At 47.8% G+C, this 20,691-nt stretch overlaps 1 protein-coding gene across 1 annotated transcript; it reads left to right on the plus strand.

Moving 5' to 3' along the window:
* The first annotated feature begins 801 nt into the window (after window positions 1–801).
* Window positions 802–17,967, plus strand: F2 (coagulation factor II, thrombin). The gene is made up of 14 exons (XM_006117303.5): window positions 802–960; window positions 3,631–3,794; window positions 5,865–5,889; window positions 6,043–6,093; window positions 6,656–6,761; window positions 6,895–7,031; window positions 10,232–10,534; window positions 10,975–11,076; window positions 12,380–12,506; window positions 13,845–14,012; window positions 15,512–15,685; window positions 15,919–16,097; window positions 17,405–17,475; window positions 17,712–17,967. Exons 1-14 carry the CDS (start codon window positions 882–884, stop codon window positions 17,853–17,855), a joined length of 1,830 nt encoding a protein of 609 aa, XP_006117365.3. The 5' UTR covers window positions 802–881; the 3' UTR covers window positions 17,856–17,967.
* The last annotated feature ends 2,724 nt before the right edge of the window (window positions 17,968–20,691 follow it).

Consider the following 20,691-nt stretch of genomic DNA (forward strand, 5'->3'; position numbering starts at 1 on the left):
TAATCTAAGATGACCAGGGCAGAGCAGAGAGGAAGGAACAGGAGGATTAGCTGTCTGCCTGGATGTGAGGGGAGGAGTTGTACATGAGGCTATGGCTGTGTCTACTCTGAGATAGGCAGCTGATTCCCAGATCACATATGCATGGCTCAGCTGTCCTGAGTACAAATCCATCTGAACCCATTGGGCAAGTATTCAGCACAAGTATTCTGTGCCAAGCTGCCACTACCTGTGCTACTATGGCCACCCAACTATTTATACTCACACTACTCTTAATGAGCTTGTGTGTGTGTGTGTGTGTGTGTGTGTGTGTGTGTGTGTGTGTGTGTGTGTGTTGGGAATCACATTGGTAGCTCATAGTGTAGACATAGCCCATGTGACAGAACCAATAGCAATGGGGCAAGATGGGAGCTAAGATGGCTTGGGAGAAAAATAAGGAGCTGTTTCAACAATGTTAACTCCAAAGTGGGCTGGGCTTTCCTGGCTCTGCTGCTGGGTAGTCTGGGAGCATCCTTCCTTTTCTGTCTGCTTCTGCTTTCCTGTCATGTGCTGACCCTGGCCTCCCAGCAGTTGAGGCTGCAGTCTCTCGTGTTTGACCTGCCCCCAGTGTGGTGGTCATGACCACACTGTCAGAGCAAGCTAGTGTTGTTCTTGTGGTGGTGTGCTGCTCGGATCAGTAAAATGGTTGAAAGTGAAAATGCACGAAGGGGAGGGAGAGAAGCCAAGCACAGGAGGCACAGCAGGAGCTTCAGCCCCACTGGCCCTGACACACTGTGACCTCCTGGATCCTGTTTCTTCATGTTGGTTCAACATTAACCCAGGCAGGGCTGGGACTTCTCTTGTCCTGCACCCTCTTCATTTTCCCTGCTGCGGGAGCATATACCATGAGGCACAGCAGAGTCCGAGTGCTGGGCAGCCTGCTCCTTTTCTGCCTCCTGCACCTTGGACTGAGCCATGACAGTGGTAAGGACTCCTTGGGTATTGAGGGGAGGGAAGGGCAGGGTGGTAGGAGGCTGAGAAAAACAAATGGGACTGTTCATTCCTAAGCTGCAGCTGGAAGGGGAAGCCTGTGAAAGGTTGAAGGTCCCTGGAATAGCCAGCGGTTTGTTCCAGCTAGACAGTAAGTTTTACATGCTAAAAAATGGGTGGGTGGGAGGTGGGCAGCATAGGGCTTCCCTATTGCTGTGTAAGGAGAAGCAGCAGTTCCCAGGTTCGAGGGAAGAGCTGGATGGAGTTCGGTGGGTAGAATTGTTGCCTGCTACAGCTCATTGGATTTTGTTGGATCATCCTTATTATGACATCTAAAGCCCCTTGTCTTGGAGCATGAAAGAACTTGGGTGGGGGGCGGTATCTTAATCAGTGCTGTGCCTTGTATTGGCCACATATGGAGTTTCATGGGCCGGGAACATTCTTTCTCCTGGTGACGAGTGTTATCTGGAGGTGGAGGGGGGAATGGGGGCGCGGGGCAGGGGAGACAGCTGTTCTCCACTTTGCCCTTGCCCCTCTGGCTCTCAGAGCAACACATTTAGGACAGGCTAGGCCCTATTTCACACCAAACATATACAATATGTCGTGTCTTGGTGTCTGGTGCGCCTCCTTTGTTCCGCATTAGTGCTTCTGCTTCCTCCGTCCTGTCTCCCCCTGATGTGGGGCAGGGTCCCATCGGACAGGATCTCCTGACTGTCTCCTCAGCTCCACTGCTATGCAGAGGAATGAGAGAAGACTGAAGCTAGTTTGGAAGTCGGGGTCTCTGAACAGGCAGATGAAGTGATTTTTTCCAACATATCCCACCTAGATGGGGTTACAGAAAGTCACGCTAGAGTGAGAAAACCAGTGTCTTTGTGGCACCACAAAGACAGTGAGTTGATGCTCCAAGCAGACAAGCTTTGGCTCAGTAGTGAACTAGATGAGTGGCCTTGCCAAAGTAAATGTACAGGGCAGGGGTGGATGCTTATCCGGTGGGACATCTAGGACTGATCACAGCCTAAGCTCATAGGTTGCAGGCAGGTTAATCCTGTACCGGGCCTCAGGGTGGACTGGATAGGTTCTGCTGAGCTTCTTCCATTCCCTGTGGGTATGTCTACACTACAGCATTATTTCGAAATAAGCTATTTTGAAATAGTTAATTCGAAATAGCTTATTTTGAAATAATGCGTCTACACATACAATGCATTTCGAAATAGCGTTTTGCTATTTCAACATAGCGTGTCTACACTGAGTGGATGCTAAATCGCATTTAAGGCCAGCTGGAACCAGGTCCGGCAGGGCATCAGGTCAGGATTTACTTTGTGTGGCTGCTGCCTGAGGCTATCTGAGGTCTGTGCTTAAAGGGACCCCCTCTGGACAGCCAGATCTCAGGTTTCCCTGCTTGCTTGCCTACCTCGAAGAGGAACAGCAAAGCATTTTGTCTCTGCATGCTCTGGCTGCCCTCACTCGGGACACCACAACACTCTGAAACATGGAGCTGGAGCTGTCCCTGGGCACTCTGATGTTTCTCTTGGATGTGTTGCTGTGAGCCTGGCTGCACTTTCTGCAGGCTGCCATCCGGGAAGTCCATGGGGGGGGAGGGGGGCTGTCAGTATCTAGGAGGCCCTGAGGGAGAGCTTACAGCCTGAGGAGCACTAAGTTCCCTGGTCTTCCCCACTGGGGGCTTGTGCCTAATTCCTCCCTCACGTCCTTCCACTTACCCCTCCCTAACCCCCCATCCTGATGTCAAATAAAATACACATGAACGCAAACTCCCTTTATTTAACAAAACTGGGGGGAGGAATGAAACTTTGGTGAGACTGGGGAAAGGAGGCAGGAGAAGGGAGATGAGATGGTGGGAGAGGAGAGGGGGAAACCTGGGAGGAGGGAGCTGGAAGGGGGAAGCAAGGGGAAGAAGGGGGAGGGGAAGCTCAGGGTTGGAGGTCTTGCCGGACCAACTTGATTTTAATTCAAACTTGTTCCTGGGTTTGCATGTGGCCTTTGGTGGCCAGGCTGACACCTATCCTGCTATAGACGGCCGCGTTCCTCCGTCTAGTGTGAAGATCATGGACATTGGGGCATCCCCCCCCCAAACCTGAATAAGTTCCATGATCTCCACCCTGGACCAGAAAGGCGCCTGCCTTCTCTATGTCCTGGCAGGCTCCTGGGAGCTGGCAGACTGCTCCTGGGGAGTGGTGGAGGTCTGACTACCAGTGGCTTGCTGGCTCATGTTTTGGGGCCACTGGGTCGGGGCAGTGACTGCTGGCTCTGGGCTGGCAGGCTTGGAGCTGGCACAGGCACTGTGGCCAGAGTCTGCCCCTTTAAGGGCTCTGGGAATGGGGGGAGGGGGAGGGGGAAGAGTGTTCTTGGTTGAGGCTGGAGTGACTATTTCGAATTTGGCATTATTCCTCGTAGAATGAGGTTTATCAAATTCAAAATAAGCACTCCGCTATTTCGAACTTATTTCGAAGTAACAGTTTGGCTGTTATTGTGAAATAACTTTGCTGTGTAGACATCCCATGTGTTTCACTAGAGGTCAGGCGGTAGGAGAGGCTCACTGGCTGCATGTTCACTGATTCAGACCCACGACCAGACATGCAGAGCCCACAAAGAACAGTTCTCTGTCAGCTCTGTGTCAAGTGACTGGTCAGTGTTCTGGTTTGGTAGTTTTCCTTGGGCAGCAGCAGGCACTTTCCCTGCTCAAGCGCCCACGACGTGCCAACAAAGGATTCCTGGAAGAGATGCTCAAAGGAAACCTGGAACGGGAGTGTCTAGAGGAGAAATGTAGCTACGAAGAAGCCTATGAAGCCCTTGAGTCCACCGCTCTTGTGGTACGTACAACCACTTCCATAGTTTCTGAAGGGTTTCACCCACGGGCTGTCACGGTGATGTCCAGTGTGTTCCCTAAGGAGAGAGCCCAGACCCCATTCCAGGGATGGTCTCTAGAGTTTTGCCTTCTTACCAGAAGTGCCTAAAAAGCCCCATCCTTGTAACTGGAGGATACAGCTTGGTGGAGATTGGGAGTAAGAGGTTACTTTGTCTATGATGGAGAGTGAGTATGTTTAGTTCTACTTGTGGGGGGAAAAATGAACTTCATGATGAGTAGAAATCAGCATGTGTTGGGGACAGAGTACATGACAGCTAAGAAAGGTCTGTACAAGGAAATGAAACCTGAGTTGATACTGATCTTGCCAATTTTGGTTGTATATATTCCTGGAGATTTCTAACATGACAATCTTTAATTCCTGGAAACTCCAAGCCAATCCTGGGGGGATGGCAACCTTAAGATACAGAGAAGGGCAAAAATACTGTAAAAAATATTAATTGGAAATAGGTCAGAGTCTACAGGATCTAGCCCTTGGTTAAAGAACAATTTGTGCAGAGTCTCAGTGGGGCGGAGTCAGGAGCAGTTTTCCCTCTAAGCTTCAGGGCAGCACAGCTTCACAGGTGATTCATCAGCCCCACCCAGTCAGCTCTGTGCAGGGAGCTTCTAACTGGGCAGGGCTGATGAATCACCTGGGAAGCTATGCTGCCATGCAGCTTAGAGGGAACGCTGATTGTGAGATGGGAACTACAAACAAAAAAGGCAACAATTTAAAAAATGTAAATAACCAAGCAAGTAAGAAGGCAAGACTCCATCCTGCAAACATGATACATGCTTGCTCCTCGGCTACTCCTCGTTCCAGTGGGGCACATGCATATTGTGGGGACATGGGCCTACTTTTAACTTTTAGGCCACTTACACTAAGCTTGGTCAATTGTCTTTCATTTGCTTTTAAAATGTGAATAACGGGCACTCAGCAGAACAAAGCAGGTCTGAAAATGTCTAGTTAAGCCTTAGTTGGGGATGGTTTATATAAATTTAAAATAAGCGAAACTACAAGCTTGCCTACAAGGTGCCTTAGTCCACACCAGGAGGATGTAAATCCTAGTACAAACTAGGCCAGTGGTTTTTAAACTATGGGTTATGATGGCAGGCACTGGGTCTCATTGCTGCAGGGGAATCAGGTGACCGGTGGGGGTGCTAAGGCAGCAGTGGAGCAAGGGTGTTCAGTTTTGTGCAACTGGGAAGTTGACAACCCTATTTGAAACAGGACTTCATGAATACACACTAGGAAACTCCTAGCACAAGCCAGTTAGTGTGCAACAACCTACTGTGCACTCAAATGTGTACGCTTCTAGTGAGGACCGATGTATCTTGTAGGTAAGACTACAAGATGGCTACCAAGCAGCCCCTGACTCTTTTGCTTATGATATATTCCTTTCCCCCCCAAGCTTTGCCAGTTATTTGTCTTCCCAGTTTAGGAGTTCTCTGTACCAGAGATTGTCTGTTGCTATATGTGTAGACCACAGCCAGCACATTGTATACTGTAATATAAATTACAGAGATAAGGCCTGGCACTGGTGCCTGACCTTGCAGGGATGGAAGCAGAGGCATTTGTGGCTGGCTGATGTACACTTAGAAACCCCAGCCCAGAATGAAGAGGGAAGATAGCTGGCCACAGGAAAGGCCGTTGCCACAAGTATTCCCCGAGTTGCTTTGTCTCCAGTCCCCTACTAGTCCCTAAGTGGGGTAGCTCTCAAGGCCGTATTCTGCTTGAGGATCTGCCACTGGAAACTGATGATGCTGAGATGGGTCAGCCAGAAGTGAAATGGGCTGCTGTCAAACAGCCTCCATTTGGGGCATGGCCATGGTAGGGGAAAGAGCCCCAGAATTTGACAGGAAAGCATGTGACCCAGTGTTACTTTCTCCAGTATCTTTGATCTCAGCAGGGCAAGGGTTTGCTCCCTGTTTTCCAAGAAAGACTGAGACAGTGGCTGGCCTTGGTTTCAACTGCAGAAGTTAGGGCAGGGCTGAGGTTCCATTACTTGCTTCCTAAATGTTTGCATTTGTTTTGCAGAGTGAATTCTGGAAGAAATACACGGGTAAGTTGTTTCAAGTCCTATAAACGCTTTGATGTTCCACAGGCTGTACACTTCCCAGGGCTCTATCCTGCCCAATACCATGCTGACTTGAGCTACACTGCTCATTGGAGTCCCTTTGACCAAACTGACAGGTCTCTTGCTCTTGTTTGTTAGTATGTGAATCCCAGAGGAATCCCAGGACAGCTCTGGATGAGTGTCTGAAAGGTAAGAGGGGCCTGGAGACTTTGTGAGCCGCTGGAGATGGTGAGTTACCAGAAATGTGCTCCAAACAGAATTTGGGAAGAAATTCTAAAGAAGTGGGGATGCCATCATATGGGCAATATCATGGGGAAGATCAGCACTTATAGGGGAAGGCAGAGCCCTTAAACATCCTCCTGCTATACGGACACCCCACCCCCGAGCATGCTTCATTAACATGCTAAAAACCTGGGAGTCCCCCTTGGAGTAGCATAGGCTAGATGCCCAGCTGCCCACTGCTCTAGTGAGGAGTCATCACCGCTATTCCCAGCTTCGGATCAAGGCACTGAGGTACAGGAGTGATGACCTGAAGGGTAAAGTTTGTTTATGGTCGGTCTGTGCATCTTTGTGAGAACCCAAAGCAGGGATTTGTAGGCTGGTACCTATGGGCTCTAAGAAAATAATGTTTCTGATTTTCCTGATGAATTGGGTTTTTGCTCAAGAAAGCTTATGCCCAAGTAAATCCGTTATTCTTTAAGGTGCCGCAGGGCTCATTTTTCTGACTTGCCCTCTGTTGGGACTTTGGCAGGAATGTGTGTGTCAGGCAGGGGGCAGAACTATCGGGGAACAGTTTCTGTCACCAAGTCGGGGATTGAATGTCAGCTCTGGACAAGCAAATTCCCTCACAAACCTGAGTAAGTCTGTAACTCTCTTCCCCAAACGTGAAATCCTAGCACTGGTTGGAGAAGCCAGGTTGTAGGGGAGGCCACAACTCTGATGGGAAGGGTCCTCTATCCTGCTAGCTACCTCATCGCTCCTTTCTCATAGGTTTAACACCACCACCCATCCGAATGGAAATCTCACTAAGAATTACTGCAGGAACCCAGATGACAACCCAAATGGCCCCTGGTGCTACACCCGAGACGCAACAGTGCGACGGGAGGAGTGTGCAGTTCCAGTCTGTGGTGAGCCTCAAAATAGGCCCTAAGGGATCCTGCTCCCTGGAAGGGAAGAATTTGCTCTAATGCTGATATGAAGGACCTCACAGAGGAGGGTCTGGAGAGAGAGGATGCAAGAGGGAGGGGTTCTGTGGCAATGGGTGGCGGACACAGGAAGGAGCTGGATAGAGCTCCCCATTGTGCTCCATTCACCTAGCTTGGTTAGGTCCTTCTGAAATTCTCAGTCTTTACTATTCTTGACTGCTCTACATAATGTTGTGACTCCTACAGCCTTGAAGCCGCTGCATTACTGCTGCCAACCACAGGAGTTCATAAATTGTGAGTCAGACTCCTCCTAAATCACAGAATTTTAAAAAGTTATCAGTCACATTTTTGCCTACTTTTTTTTTTTAAAGTAACCTTTAGGACAGTACGCTCCAGCCCCACTCCCAAGGAGCCCCCTGCCACTCCACGCTGTTGCCTCTGTATCAGAGGCAGCAGCACGGGGTGCCAGGTGGGAGCTGGTCTGCGAGGGGAGCCAGTTTAAAAACCAATTCCCCTTGCAGACCAAGCTGCCTGTCACCTTGTGCTGCTGCCTCTGATACAGAGACAGCAGCGCGGGGTGGCAGCAGCCCCTGTCTGGGAGAGGTCTGAGATCCCCAACCCGGCATGAGCCAGAACTGAGCTCAGTTGCCTGCCCGCCTGGCTCCTAATATACTTTAAATGCAGAGCCACAGCAGAAGTAGGTCCCAGGCCCGATGCAAGCCTGCTAAAAAATGTACTGGCCCGGAAGGGAGGTATTGAAATGTGTATAGTCTATTGCATTAACTGGTGAGCTTTTGCTTATTGCTAATTGGTTAATCAGCTCCACTATTACATCTCATGCCCGGGGGGCTGGATGCAGCCCCCTGCTTGTCTGGATGTGGCCTCCTAGGCTCAGCCTCCCCGCCCCCCGCATTGGGTAGCCCATCTGCAGCTGGAAGCACAAAAATCTACTAGGCTTGGGCTCCCTAGGCTCTGGTGTGCAAGGAGAATGTGGGGAGTGTCTGTCTTCTCAGTTGGGGGCTACATCAGTGAGGGGGGTGGGTGTGTGTGGGGGTGGGTGTGTGTGTGTGTGTGTGTGTTTCTCACTTGTGTGCAGCCCCTGACTGACTTTTTCTGTGGGTCAGTGGTCCCCAATCCAAAAAAGGTTCCCCCACCCTGTTCTAGAGCAAAACCACCTATCTGCAGTTTGTGTGTGATCATCTCGGGTTCAAAATTCAATCCCCAGTGTCCATTCTAGTTCCCTGTAGAGTGGCAGCCATCTTCCTTGAGAGCAGCCTGGCCTCAGACTCCTTGAACACAATGTGATGTAAGCTTTGGGGGTAGCTGAGTTAGTCTGTTACAGAGAAAAAAAACCCAAATGGTCCGGTAGCACCTTAGACTAACAAAACATGTAGATGGTGGTATCATGAGCTTTCGTGGGCACAGCCCACTCCTTCAGATGACCGGAGTTATGAGTTTAGAATGTGCAGACCCAAAATAAATAGGAGAGGGGAGAGGGTGGGAGACAGGGAGCTAGAGGGATTCAGTAAGTATCTGAAGATTGGGTAGTTAAAACGAAGCAGACACTATCAATTGACTTTGATTCTTATCCTTCCTGACGTTGTCACCTTGCTAGTTGCAGTCTGACTTCCATATGCAGAGGCTGTGCCAGGCTTCAGCCCTGCTGATGTGGGGAGCGCTCAAGACTGCATTAGGAATAAGATAATATGAATATATTTTTTAAATAACCCAGCTATGATGACGTCAGTAAGTGCTGCTGTTTCCCCTGTGCTGGAGGAGACTTGGTTACTTGTTACTGACCCATGGGGAATCATCTTGCTTACAAGTCTCGGAGACTAGCATTTTAGAGAGGCACCATTTCCCTTTGCTAAAGGTGCACTAGTGACGTATGCAGGGCAGAAATCAGTTAGCCCAGGGAGGGACAACTCAGAAGGTAACATTGACCTTGCTGCTGCTCACTCAAGTAGCTACAATATCACTGCTGTTGTCACGGCAGCTGCCATCACTGTGGCTCCAGTACAAGGAGAAAGAAGGGAAGATGAGGCCAAGTGACTGTTGCATAGTACCTCTCCCGGTGTCTGCCTGCCTGCTGAGGAAACTGGAGCCTTGCTCCCCCCGACTTGCTGCCAGGCGAGACCTGAGAGGAAGGATATAGAACTAATAGAATACAGAGCTGTGGAGAATATTTTGTGCTTCATTGGTAGCTCTAACTCAGAACTGTAGGTGGTTTCTTGGGTAACTCTCCATAAGCTTATTAACAAAGGTACCTCTGGGCCCTCCTTGAGGCTGCCAGGCTGCTGCATTAGTGTGGGTTGGAGAAATTGGAGAAGGTCCAGAGAAGAGCAACAAGAATGATTAACTGTCTAGAGAACATGACCTATGAAGGAAGACTGAAAGAATTGAGCTTGTTTAGTTTGGAAAGGAGAAGACTGAGAGGGGACATGATAGCGGTTTTCAGGTATCTAAAAGGGTGCCACAAGGCGGAGGGAGAAAAATTGTTGTCCTTGGCCTCTGCTGAGGATAGGAGAAGAAGCAACGGTCTTAAACTGCAGCAAGGGAGGTTTAGGCTGGACATTAGGAAAAACTTCCTAACTGTCAGGGTGGCTAAACACTGGAATAAATTGCCTAGGGAGGTTGTGGAATCTCCATCTCCAGAGATATTTACGAGCAGGTTAGATAGACATCTATCTGGGATAGTCTAGATCATACTGGGTCCTGCCATGAGGGCAGGGGACTGGACTTGATGACCTCTCGAGGACCCTTCCAGTTCTAGTGTTTTGTGATATCTGATGTGCGGTCCCCAGTGTGTATGTGTGTGTCAGCTTTGGGCACCAGTGTAACTGCCTTGCAGGAAGCCTTCCCTTTAAAATACAAACACAGTGAAGTTCCATTAGTATCTGGGAATGGCACAGAGGAGTGGGATGATAGCTTCTTCCTTTTACTTTGAGCAAAGCAGTGTCTCCAGGTGCCTCACAGGTGAGGCAGGGACTCTTTGGCTAGGTAGGGTATCCCACGGGATACAGGGTGGGGACTCTCAGACATGATGGAGTGTCCAGTGGACTGATGGGACGTAGTGAAGTGCTCTAGGGCCTGCTGGAATCTGTCAGTACCAGACACCGTTCCAGCATTTTCCACTGCAGGCCATGAGTCTGGTAACAGCTGCCTTATTTCTCCCTTTTCAGGTCAGGACAAGACCACCGTTCCATTTATTCCCCGGCCCTCTCCAATAGACACAACGCAGCAGCCATGTGAAACAGACAAGGGGCTGCATTACAACGGGACTCTTTCAGTCACCACCTCTGGGATCCGGTGTTTGCCATGGGCCTCAGACAAGGCAAAGGCTCAGAAACGTGCAACTACTTTTTTTCCGGAAGTGAAGCTGGTGGAGAATTATTGTCGGAATCCCGATGGGGATGATGAAGGTGTCTGGTGTTATGTGGATCATCCAAATACCACCTTTGAGTACTGTGACCTGCACTACTGTGGTGAGGAGCATCAATGGCTGTGGGATTGCAATTGGGATTTTTGGGCTGCAGGGTGGGAGAGTCATGATGGCCAGCAGGATGCAGTACTGTGGTGAGGAGTGGGTGGGCCACAGCGTTATAGGAGGCTATATGTGAGAGTCACACAGTGTAGGTGCACGCATGTAAGAATGCTCTTGTTTTGTGGGGGTCCTTTATTCCAACAACTCCATTCCTCTATCCTGCTACCCTCAGAATGTGCCCCCATATTCCACCCAACTAGTTCTTCTGCTGGCCAGAGGTTGAGTAGGAGACTTAATTAGCCAGTGGTCTTGCTTTAACAAGCAATACTTCCACCCACCTCATTATGTGTGGGAAGGGATGGTGCCACTTCTGAAGTCCTATGTGAAATGCTGGAGGGAGCCTTTCTTCTCAACATCTTTGTCTGTCTGTCTGTCTCTCAGAGAGCCCTCTGGATGAGATTGATGATGCAATACTAGGGCGGACCATTACCGAAGAGCACCAAACCTTCTTTGATGTTAAGACTTTTGGTTCAGGTGAAACAGGTAAGTAATGGATCTATGAGGCACAAACATAGCACCAAGGGTGCTGCAAAGGCTGCAGCTTCTTTCCACAATGCCTTGTTCCTTAGAAAAACCAGCCTGTTAAATGCCTACTGCTGAAAGCAGAAGTGAATGCTAAAGCTACATTAGGTTCTGTCTGAGATCACCTAAGTGAGCCTCAAGTTATGAGGAAGCTCCCAAGCCCAACAGCCCCAGCTTTCCCCAGCAGGAGGTTCTATGGGGAGATCAATGTTGCTTCAGCCCCAATTCAGGGCAAGAAGTGCTGTAGAAGAAGGTGCATGAGTGATGGCTTTGGGGAATCTTCCAGTTCCAGCCTCGTCCAGCAAAAAGCACAAGAAAGAATGAGTGTGGTTATCGCTTCTGAAATGTAAAAACATTTGACAGCCCCAACGAACCTCTGCAGCCCCCCTAACAACTGCTTTTAGTATCTGAAGCTTTTGTTCTTTCTTTAGAGGCGTAGCCGAGTTAGTCTGTAACAGGAAAAACTTAAACAATAGTCTAGTGGCACATTAAAGACTAACAAACCATGTAGATGGTATCATCAGCCATCAGCTTTTTTGCCCACAAAAGCTGATACCACCATCTACATGGTTTCTTAGTCTTGAAGGTGCTACTAGATTATTTATTGTTGTTTTTTGAGAGACAGAACATCATTGATGAGAGTCATTTTTTTAATCTGCACATTTTTGCCAGACAGCAATTAATCCGTTTCATTTAGCCAATTGTCATTCACTGTGCAGCTTCTGATGTGATTTTTTTTTTGGGGGGGGAGGGATAGAGGGAGAGAGAAATGGGGGGTAGTAGGCCTGCTCTTCCTTTATTTAATATACCCCACACATCTCCTCACTTTTGTGTGACTCAAACCCTCTCTCACACATGCACCGTGTGCCTGCATACTGGTGGGAAGACAACTGTACTTTCAGCAGTTTTGATCTGTTATTGCTTAAACTGTAGAAGTGGGAACAGTGGGGTATCTTTAGTTGGACACAATTTTTAACATTAGCTATCCCAGTGTATCGTGGTGATCATTCAAATCTTAGACCCACATGAAAGAAAAACAGACACATCAAAGTATTTTTTGGGTAACTGGCAAATTCATCCAAAAAAAGCCTGTTTGGAGTGATCAAGACTGGCCACGTGGTAACTCCAAGAATGAGGAAGGAACAATGATCTGAGCATGTAGCTCCCAAATACTTCCCATCAAGCTTGTTGTCTGTAGAGAGGGTCCGGTCCCCTGCATTGCAAATCAGGTAGAGTAACAGGGACAGGCTGCCTGGTTTTTCAGATTGTGGCATTCGTCCTCTGTTTGAGAAGAAAAAGATTACTGATAAGAGTGAGCAGGAGCTGTTGGACTCCTACGCTGGGGGCCGGATTGTAAAGGGGGAAGATGCAGAAGTTGGCAGTGCCCCCTGGTAAGTAATGTTGCTGCAGTTTCTCTACAGTCATCCCTTTCTAAAGAGGAAATCAGGAGTCTATCAGTTGGCATGTTATATTCAGCCAGCCCGACTTCTACTCATAGCCCCTTCTGAGGGTCTGACTTAGTAGCACTACTATGGCTCTAGAGCAGAAGTGGGGAAACTTTTTTGGGTCTGAGGCCTCTGATCCCCACACAAATCAGTTGGGGGCCACACAAGTGAGAAGCCAAAAAACAAAACCAAAAGCACAAATGTGGTCCCCAGCAGATAAGCAGAAAAGATACACACCTCACTCGTGCAACTCAGGGCACCAAGGTTCCCCTCGCACTCCAGTCCCGGGCAGGGGAGCAGCGTTAATGCACAGGGCTTTCCCCCCCACTGGGTCCAGATTAATTCTTCTCGGGTCTAGGGCTAGTAGATTTTGTGGAAAACCTAGACTGTCTGTGAGGCCAAAAGAAGGGGTTCTGTGTGTGGGAGGGGGCTGATGGGTGGGGGTGCAGGGTCTAGGCTGAGGGTATGGTGCAGGAGCCAGGTGGGGATGAAGGGTCTGGGCAGGAGATAGGGTGCGGGGGGTGTGAAATCTGGGTGAGGGAGGTTTGGGAAGGGTGCATGGGCTGAGGGAAGGATGCAAGAGGGTGGGGGTTTGTGGCACCTACATGGCACAGTTCCTGGAGGTGCAGATGTCTTTGCTCTCCCTCCCCACTGCTCCCATTGGCTGAGATTCTCAGGGGTAGAACTTGCAATTCAGCGCAGGCACAGAGCTTCCCTGCATTGCCACTGCTGGGGGAAGGGAGAAGAGCAGAGTGCAGAGCCACTTCCTCCTCCCTGCCAGGCAGAACCCACTGGCAGCTTGCTTTGATCTGGCCCACAAGCCTCAGGGCTCTCCACTTAGTGAGAGAAGCCAGCACTGGTGCTCCAGCCGCACACAGAGGGGCAGAGGTTGTAGGTTCCCCATCCCTCCCCCTCTCTCCTTTGGAGCCAAGTGCACAGCTGTCATGGAAACTCTGAAGCATGCTGCAGTTTTTCATCCGTATCCTACTGCTTCCAGTCCTGCAGGCACGTCTCTGTTACTGGCCACAGCAAGGATTACAGGGCTAGGTGGATGGGGAAAGTACCCTTCAGATAGGACTGCAAGGAGAATACGCATGTTCAGTTCTAGGACTCAGTCCTAAGACCTAGACATGACATGCTGGGGGCGGGGAGCTGGTGCTACCATGGTCTCCTGGCAGTGGAGGCAGGTTTTCCTGGTCACACAAAACTGGTGTTCTTGCAAGGCCCAGAAGAGCATCCAGCCAGTGCCCTGGGTAAATCTCTAACCTTCTCTTCCCATTCCAGGCAGGTGATGCTTTTCAGGAAGAGTCCTCAGGAGCTGCTCTGTGGTGCCAGCCTCATCAGTGACCGCTGGGTCCTTACTGCTGCCCACTGCCTTTTTTACCCACCCTGGGACAAGAATTTCACCACAGATGACATCTTGGTGCGGATTGGAAAACACCAGAGAGCAAAGTAAGAACTTGAATAGAGGAGGGGAGGAAAGCAGATGGGAATCCCCCATGAGTTTGCTGAGAAAATAAAGCTGGTGTCTGGAAAAGAACGGTTACTTACCTTTTAACTGTTGTTCTTCAAGATGTGTTGCTCACATCCATTCCAATGTGTGTGCATGCCACATGAACGATTCAGACTTTTCCCTAGTGTACCTGTTGGGTTGGCTGTCGCACTGCCTGTGGTGGCACCTCACAGCATTGCATGTATGCTCCTGCCAGCCTCACCCCACTTCAGTTCCTTATTGCAGGAACAGTCTGACGGAGGGTAGGCAGGTGTGTGTGGAATGGGCGTGAGCAGTGCATCTTGAAGAACAACTGGGGCTGGTGGGTGAGGGTGTAATGAGTTGTGAAGGTGTGTAAGGAGGACCAGGTAGCCAGCCTGCAGATGTCCTGAAATGAGATGTTAGGCCACCGACAAGGCTTGAACCTGAGCTGAATGTGCTGTGGTAGGCAGATCCAGCACCTTGGCCAAAAGTCAAAGCACAGCTTGGTGCACGTACTGATCCAGGATGACAGGTGCTGTGACATGACCGGGAGACCCTTCATGCGGTCTACAGTGAAGAGAGACGGAGCTGCATAGAAGGGTTTAGTGCACTCAATATAAAAGACAAGGGTGTGCTAGATGTCCCTGTCTATGGCATGTGGTTTTGAGAGGAAAACAGGAAGAAAAATGTCCTGATTGATGTGAAAAGGTGATGCTACTGAAGGCAGGATAGGGCCACAGCTGCACCTTATCCTTATAAAAAACAGTATATGGAGGCTTGGAGCTCAACGCCTGTCTGTTGGAAGTAACAACTGCCAGGAAAGCCACTTTGTAAGAAAGGTACATTGGAGAGCAGGTAGCCAGGGGCTCAAAGCAGGGGGTGTGAGCTGGGAGAGAACTAGTTCAAGTCCCCTAAGGGTAAAGCCAATCCAGACCCTTAAGAAAATGACCCATCAATGGGGCCCCAAAGAGGGCCTTCACTCCCAAAACTATGTGGACAGCTGAACTAACTGCTCTAAAAATAACTGAATCTATGAAGCAAAACTGCTATGCTAGTAACTATTTGTGAAGCAAGAAATCAGAAGCTCTAACAACTCACTAGTGGAAGGAAGGAACTGAAGTGGGAGTCAGGCTGTCAGGGTTATATATGCAATGCCGCAAGGGGGCTACAGCCAACCTGACAGGTACTGCTAGGGAAAAGTCTGCTGATGATTGGAATGCCTGTGAGCAATCACTCAAAGTATGTCACTGGCATTATGGAAGCCCTGTGATGAACCGGATTCTCATGTGCTTCCCCAGCTTATAGTGAGTTCCTGTAGCGATGCCACGCACTGAGGCTCTGCCCCAGCACTAAAAGGAAGGCTCCCTTTTCCTTGTTGTGAGGATGGTGCTGCAAGCCAGCCAGAGGGGCAGCAGCCCCCAGAGCTCATAGTTGCTGCTGCAGATTCACTTGTCTCCTTCTCTTGGAATCATTTCAGGTATGAGCGGAACATAGAGAAAATTGCCTTATTAGATAAAATCATCATCCACCCCAAGTACAACTGGAAAGAGAACCTGGACCGCGACATTGCACTGATGCTCCTGAAGAAGCCCATAGTTTTGAGTGACTATATCCACCCGGTCTGCCTGCCCACCAAGGAGCTTGTGCAGAGGTGAGGAGGCTGGAGGGAAAGAGAAAGCAGCCTCAGAACCCCTGGCAGAGTGGCTGCAACTGTCTCCTTTGGGTTCATATGAAGAATTGGGAAAGCCCTAGCAAAAAGCAGGATGACTTATTATGCTGGTTTGTAATAAGGGAGTGTGGTGAGAGGCCCCTCCAGAGTCTGGACAGTGCTAGATTATAGGGGTGACACATTTCCACATGCTTTAACTTTGCTTCTTCCTATAGCCTGATGTTGACAGGATTCAAAGGGCGGGTGTCTGGATGGGGAAATTTGTATGAGACCTGGGGCTCTGGCACAGCCTCCTTGCCCTCGATTCTACAACAGGTGAATCTTCCCATAGTCAGCCAGGATACCTGCAAAGCATCCACTAACATCAAAATCACTGACAACATGTTCTGTGCAGGTAAGAGCTCCTCATAGCCCGCACCAACCTGCTGTGCATGGGGGGCAAGTGATGAATGGGTCATGTGCTAAAGAGGCTCTTTGTACCATGTGCCATAACACAAGAGCTCACTCAGTCTAATTACTGCTTAGTAAACTTTGATCTATCCTAAAACAATAGGGGTGTGTCTACAGTGGCATGATCTTGCACAAATGCTCTTTAATGCAAGAGTTCTTATGTTAAAGTATTTGCGCAAAAGCATCTGTGCCAGTGTAGATGCTCTTTTGCACAAGAAAGCTCCACTGGCTATTTTAGCCATCAGGCTTTCTAATGCAAGAAATTCATGTTGCCTGTCTGGCCACTTGCGCAAGAGGGCTTATTCCTGAGTGGGAGCATCATAGTTCTTGCACAAGAACTCACAGCCAGTGTAGACAGGCGGCAAAGTTTTGCGCAAAATCTTGCCAATGTAGACATACCCTAGCATCCCTAGGGCATGAACAAGCCTCTGAAATTCCCAGTCCATGTAGAGGAATGAAGAACTTAAGGGCATAATAAGGCTCTGGGAGATCAGCTGGCTATGGGATGAGACAGAAGGGGGCTTGGAATTCTCCCCTCTGGCTATTTAAATTTACAGAAGGAGCTGAGTTTGAGTATTAGGGGATTCTGAGGATTTAGGTTTTGACCACTAACTACAACCAGGATAATGAGTAATTAAATGATTGGCAGAGCCAGCCTACACTGTAATACACAGTGCTTCACCTAACTTGCATGGCTGAGGGCACCACAGGGGGGGGTAATGAAAATAGAGGTTGTTCCAGAACTCCTGGAGGGGTGATGCTGCTAAAGTAGAAAGAAATCAGCTGAGAACAGCAGAGACTCTACCTCCTAGGGCCTACAGAGTTGTCAAGGCTAGGGCTGCTCTTACTAAGGGCAACTGGATCCTATATCACAGGTGTAGGTTAAATGCATGAAAGAAAAAACTAGAATTTAGAGGATTTATAACCTGTAATATTCCAGGCCAAACTTGTAGGATGGAAAATCTTGGGCAGTGTATTAACCTTCCCTTTCCAGTACTGCTATGATGCCATCTCTTCCCTGGGTTATCAAAGAAGCACTGTTTGAGCTTTTAAATGGAAACAAATCATGTAAGGCTGTAGTTTTGGCATACTCAGCCTTTCTGTAAGGGGCTGTTTGTTTGTAGGTAAGGTCACAATGTTGCTAACCATAGAAAGTTTGAAAAGTGGTATCAACATTACCTTCATTTTATACCTTTTAGAGAAAATAGTCCCTTCCCTCTTACCAGGTACTCTTTGCCTCTTCTCCTGTAGGGTACAGTCCTGATGCTGCCAAGAGAGGGGATGCATGTGAGGGGGACAGCGGAGGCCCTTTTGTCATGAAGGTATGTGCAACAAGAACAGTATCTCTGCTCAGGGAGATGTTATGGTTGGATACCCCACTACTGTAGATACACTTTAGCAGGTGCTTATTTGCTGGAGCCTAGTACTATACTAGAACTCACTTCTGTCTTGCCACAGCCAACCTGGACCTCCAGCTGGACAAGAAGAATTACACTGTTGCTGCTCTTATGATTAACACTAGGTATAGCATACTAATTTATTTTCCTTTCTGTCTAAGAGCCCAACAACTAACCGTTGGTATCAGGTGGGGATCGTCTCATGGGGAGAAGGCTGTGATCGTGATGGTAAATATGGATTTTACACACATGTATTCCGCTTGAAGAAATGGATGCTAAAAACCATCAACAAATATGGACAATAAAGCAAGCATCAGTTACCTCTCATATCTGCTTTGTTAGCAAGATGAACCCCAAGGAATCAAAAATGGCTAGAGGTATTCTCTGGAAACATTAATAAAGTGATTGTAGCTGGGATTGTGCCTGCTTTCTATTTTGGCAGTGCTGAGAGATCAACTTGCCCCCAGCATGCTAGCATTAACATACTTATTACAAAGGTGCAAAGTTAAAATAACACTATGCAGTCTTTGTCCTTCCTCCTAGAAGTCAGTCATAGCTTCTATAAATGTGGGATCATGCCTAAAGTTACAAACCAAGAGACTTGATATGTGCTACTAAGAAATAAGTTGAACCTTCAGCAAAGACAGGGGTAGTGATTCCCCAGCTTGCCTGGATCTGGCTCAAGGCTCCCCTCCTAGCACTAGGGAGCCCATATCTACTGAGGGACTGGTGCACACAAGCCTGATATGTGAGGGAGTGTGGGAAGTCTCTCCTCTCAGGCAGAGCCTACATCAGTGGCAGGAGAGGGTTGGGGGGCTGTACTTAAGTGAGAAGCACAACTGATTTTTTCCATAGGTCAGCAGGACCCCTCCCCCACCTCAAAAAAGGTTCCCCTCAAGCAAAGGCAACACTAAATTGCTGTAACAGGGCTGTTAAAATGCTACTAGAGGCATACCACCTCACCCAGAGCAAGTGGTAGGCTCTTGACCTACACCGCTGTCCCTGAAAGGAAAGCTAAGTTCAACACAGATTTGCTGAGGGGAAATAACAGTATCTAATGTTAAACAAAATAGTTGAAGAATGTCAGTTAAGGTGCTGGGGCTATTTCCTAGAGAAACCATGTGCTTCTAAAGTACTTTGCACCCTACCACACATGCCAAAAACTACTGTTCACTTTGTCAACTGAGTCTGGAAATACTGGTGCTGGATGGAAGACTGCATATTTAAAAAAAGAGGTAGGTTAGTAAGAAATTAATCTAGTTTGTCTGAACTTCTAGGATGTAATTAAACCCATGAGAATAGGAGGCGGCTAGACTTCCTCTCCTCTCCTACATAATCTAAAAGCCATTCATATAGTATAGATGGCCCACAGGTTCACTGGTGTGACAAGGCTGAGAGCAGTACCCTCTGGAATAAGGGAAAACTCTGAAATTCCACAAGAACATAAAGGGATATCAAGTGCTTGTTTTTATAAACTGTAATGGCTTCTGGTTACAAGTGTCCTGACTCTGAAAACAGTTGCCTATTCTAATGTACTTAGTGTAACAGTTGAGGAAAATGAGGCAACAGACTAGTTTCATGCCAGCTAGTGATTTAATTTTAAAGGCTGACTTTCAAAACAAGTGTGTAATCTAAATAAGATGGCAATATTTGCACTAACTTGATTAATTCTTAATTAACAGCCTAAATTTTACCTTCCAAGTAATTCCTGGGGCCAACCATACACCATTAGACAAGAATAAACTAGTGCAGAAACAGCATACGACAAAAGTCTTAATATGGGTTTCTGCCATTAATATTTAATTGCTTCTGCACTTAACTTCCAAATAACTTAAAATGTAAGGTAGTATTGTACAAGTTCACAAGCATTCCTTTTACTTCACTCACTACTGCACCTATTAGCAATTACAAAGGATGCAGCATTTTACAACATAGTAATTACAGTAGAAATGAGTCAGCTGCTTAGAGACTTTTTTTTTTGCAAAAGGCAGACCAACCTAGAAAGTAACTAGCAACTTATTAGAACACATCTAGTTGAGTAGCAGCAGTGGCTCCAGTACCAAACACCCACAAGCTATTCAGTTAAACCCTGTCAATGAATAGCCCAAGTTGCAGTTTGAGTTCTCTGTCATGCCCTATTCACTGTAGAGAGCTACACAGCCACACTGTAGATTGTCCAGTTCTTTTGAAAAAGTTCTAAGAGACTAGAAAGAATAGAAGAGGGGTGGAAAGTGATGGACACCAGCTGACCATTGTAACATATGATGGAGATTCCCTCCATATCACAGAGACTTCCTATAGCACCAACTAGCAGGCTACTGCCTCATTAGAACGCCTGTCCTATCATTTCTGTAGGAGAGTTCCAGAAGCCGTAGCACAGAACTGATGTATAGAAGGTAATGATTCAAACTACATTTATCACAACTGCCTTAAAATTCAGCCAAGATTAGTCCAATACCACCCCATGGTAGGAACTGCTGGCTTAGAAAAAACAGACCCTGAAGCAGTAGCCTGAGAGGAAAGATCAACCTGGAGTAGGAATATACTACAGAAACCCTCTGTGTCATGAAGCTCACAGGATGCAGCTCAGGAACACAAGCAAGCTATAGTCCATAACAAATGTGATGAATACAAGTATAACAATAAATGGTAAGCAGGCAAAGGGGCAAATTTATGCTAAAGGATTTTTTGGGAGAAGTAGAAGGTATTTCCACTGGCTACTTTCTAACCCCAACCAACAGCAACAACTCCAAAAACTTGTATTACCACAGATTATATTCTGATTTTAGCAAGCTATTACCTAAGCAGATTCTTATAATTGCAATGGTGGTTCTACAGGCTGGGATACACTTGCATCTGTACAGTTGTGAGAACAGCATAACCTTTGATGCTCAGGTCAGACTATTTTAAACACAGGATATTGCTTACCTACTTTGTAAGAACATTTTTATCCAGTAACCTCTTTTGAAGGGAGTACTGCACTCACACAAGGCCTAACACTTGCTCCTGGTAGTAACTTTACAGATCTATTACATGAATTTGCTAGATTGACCTACAGATGTCTAGTAATTTCTTTTGCTTCCTGATGTTCTTAGGAAGAAGTTGAAGACAGCCATATACTACTGCAGCAACAATACTGCT

Source organism: Pelodiscus sinensis, chromosome 5, assembly GCF_052426305.1.
Source record: "Pelodiscus sinensis isolate ZL-2025 chromosome 5, ASM5242630v1, whole genome shotgun sequence".
Lineage (NCBI taxonomy): Eukaryota > Metazoa > Chordata > Testudines > Trionychidae > Pelodiscus > Pelodiscus sinensis.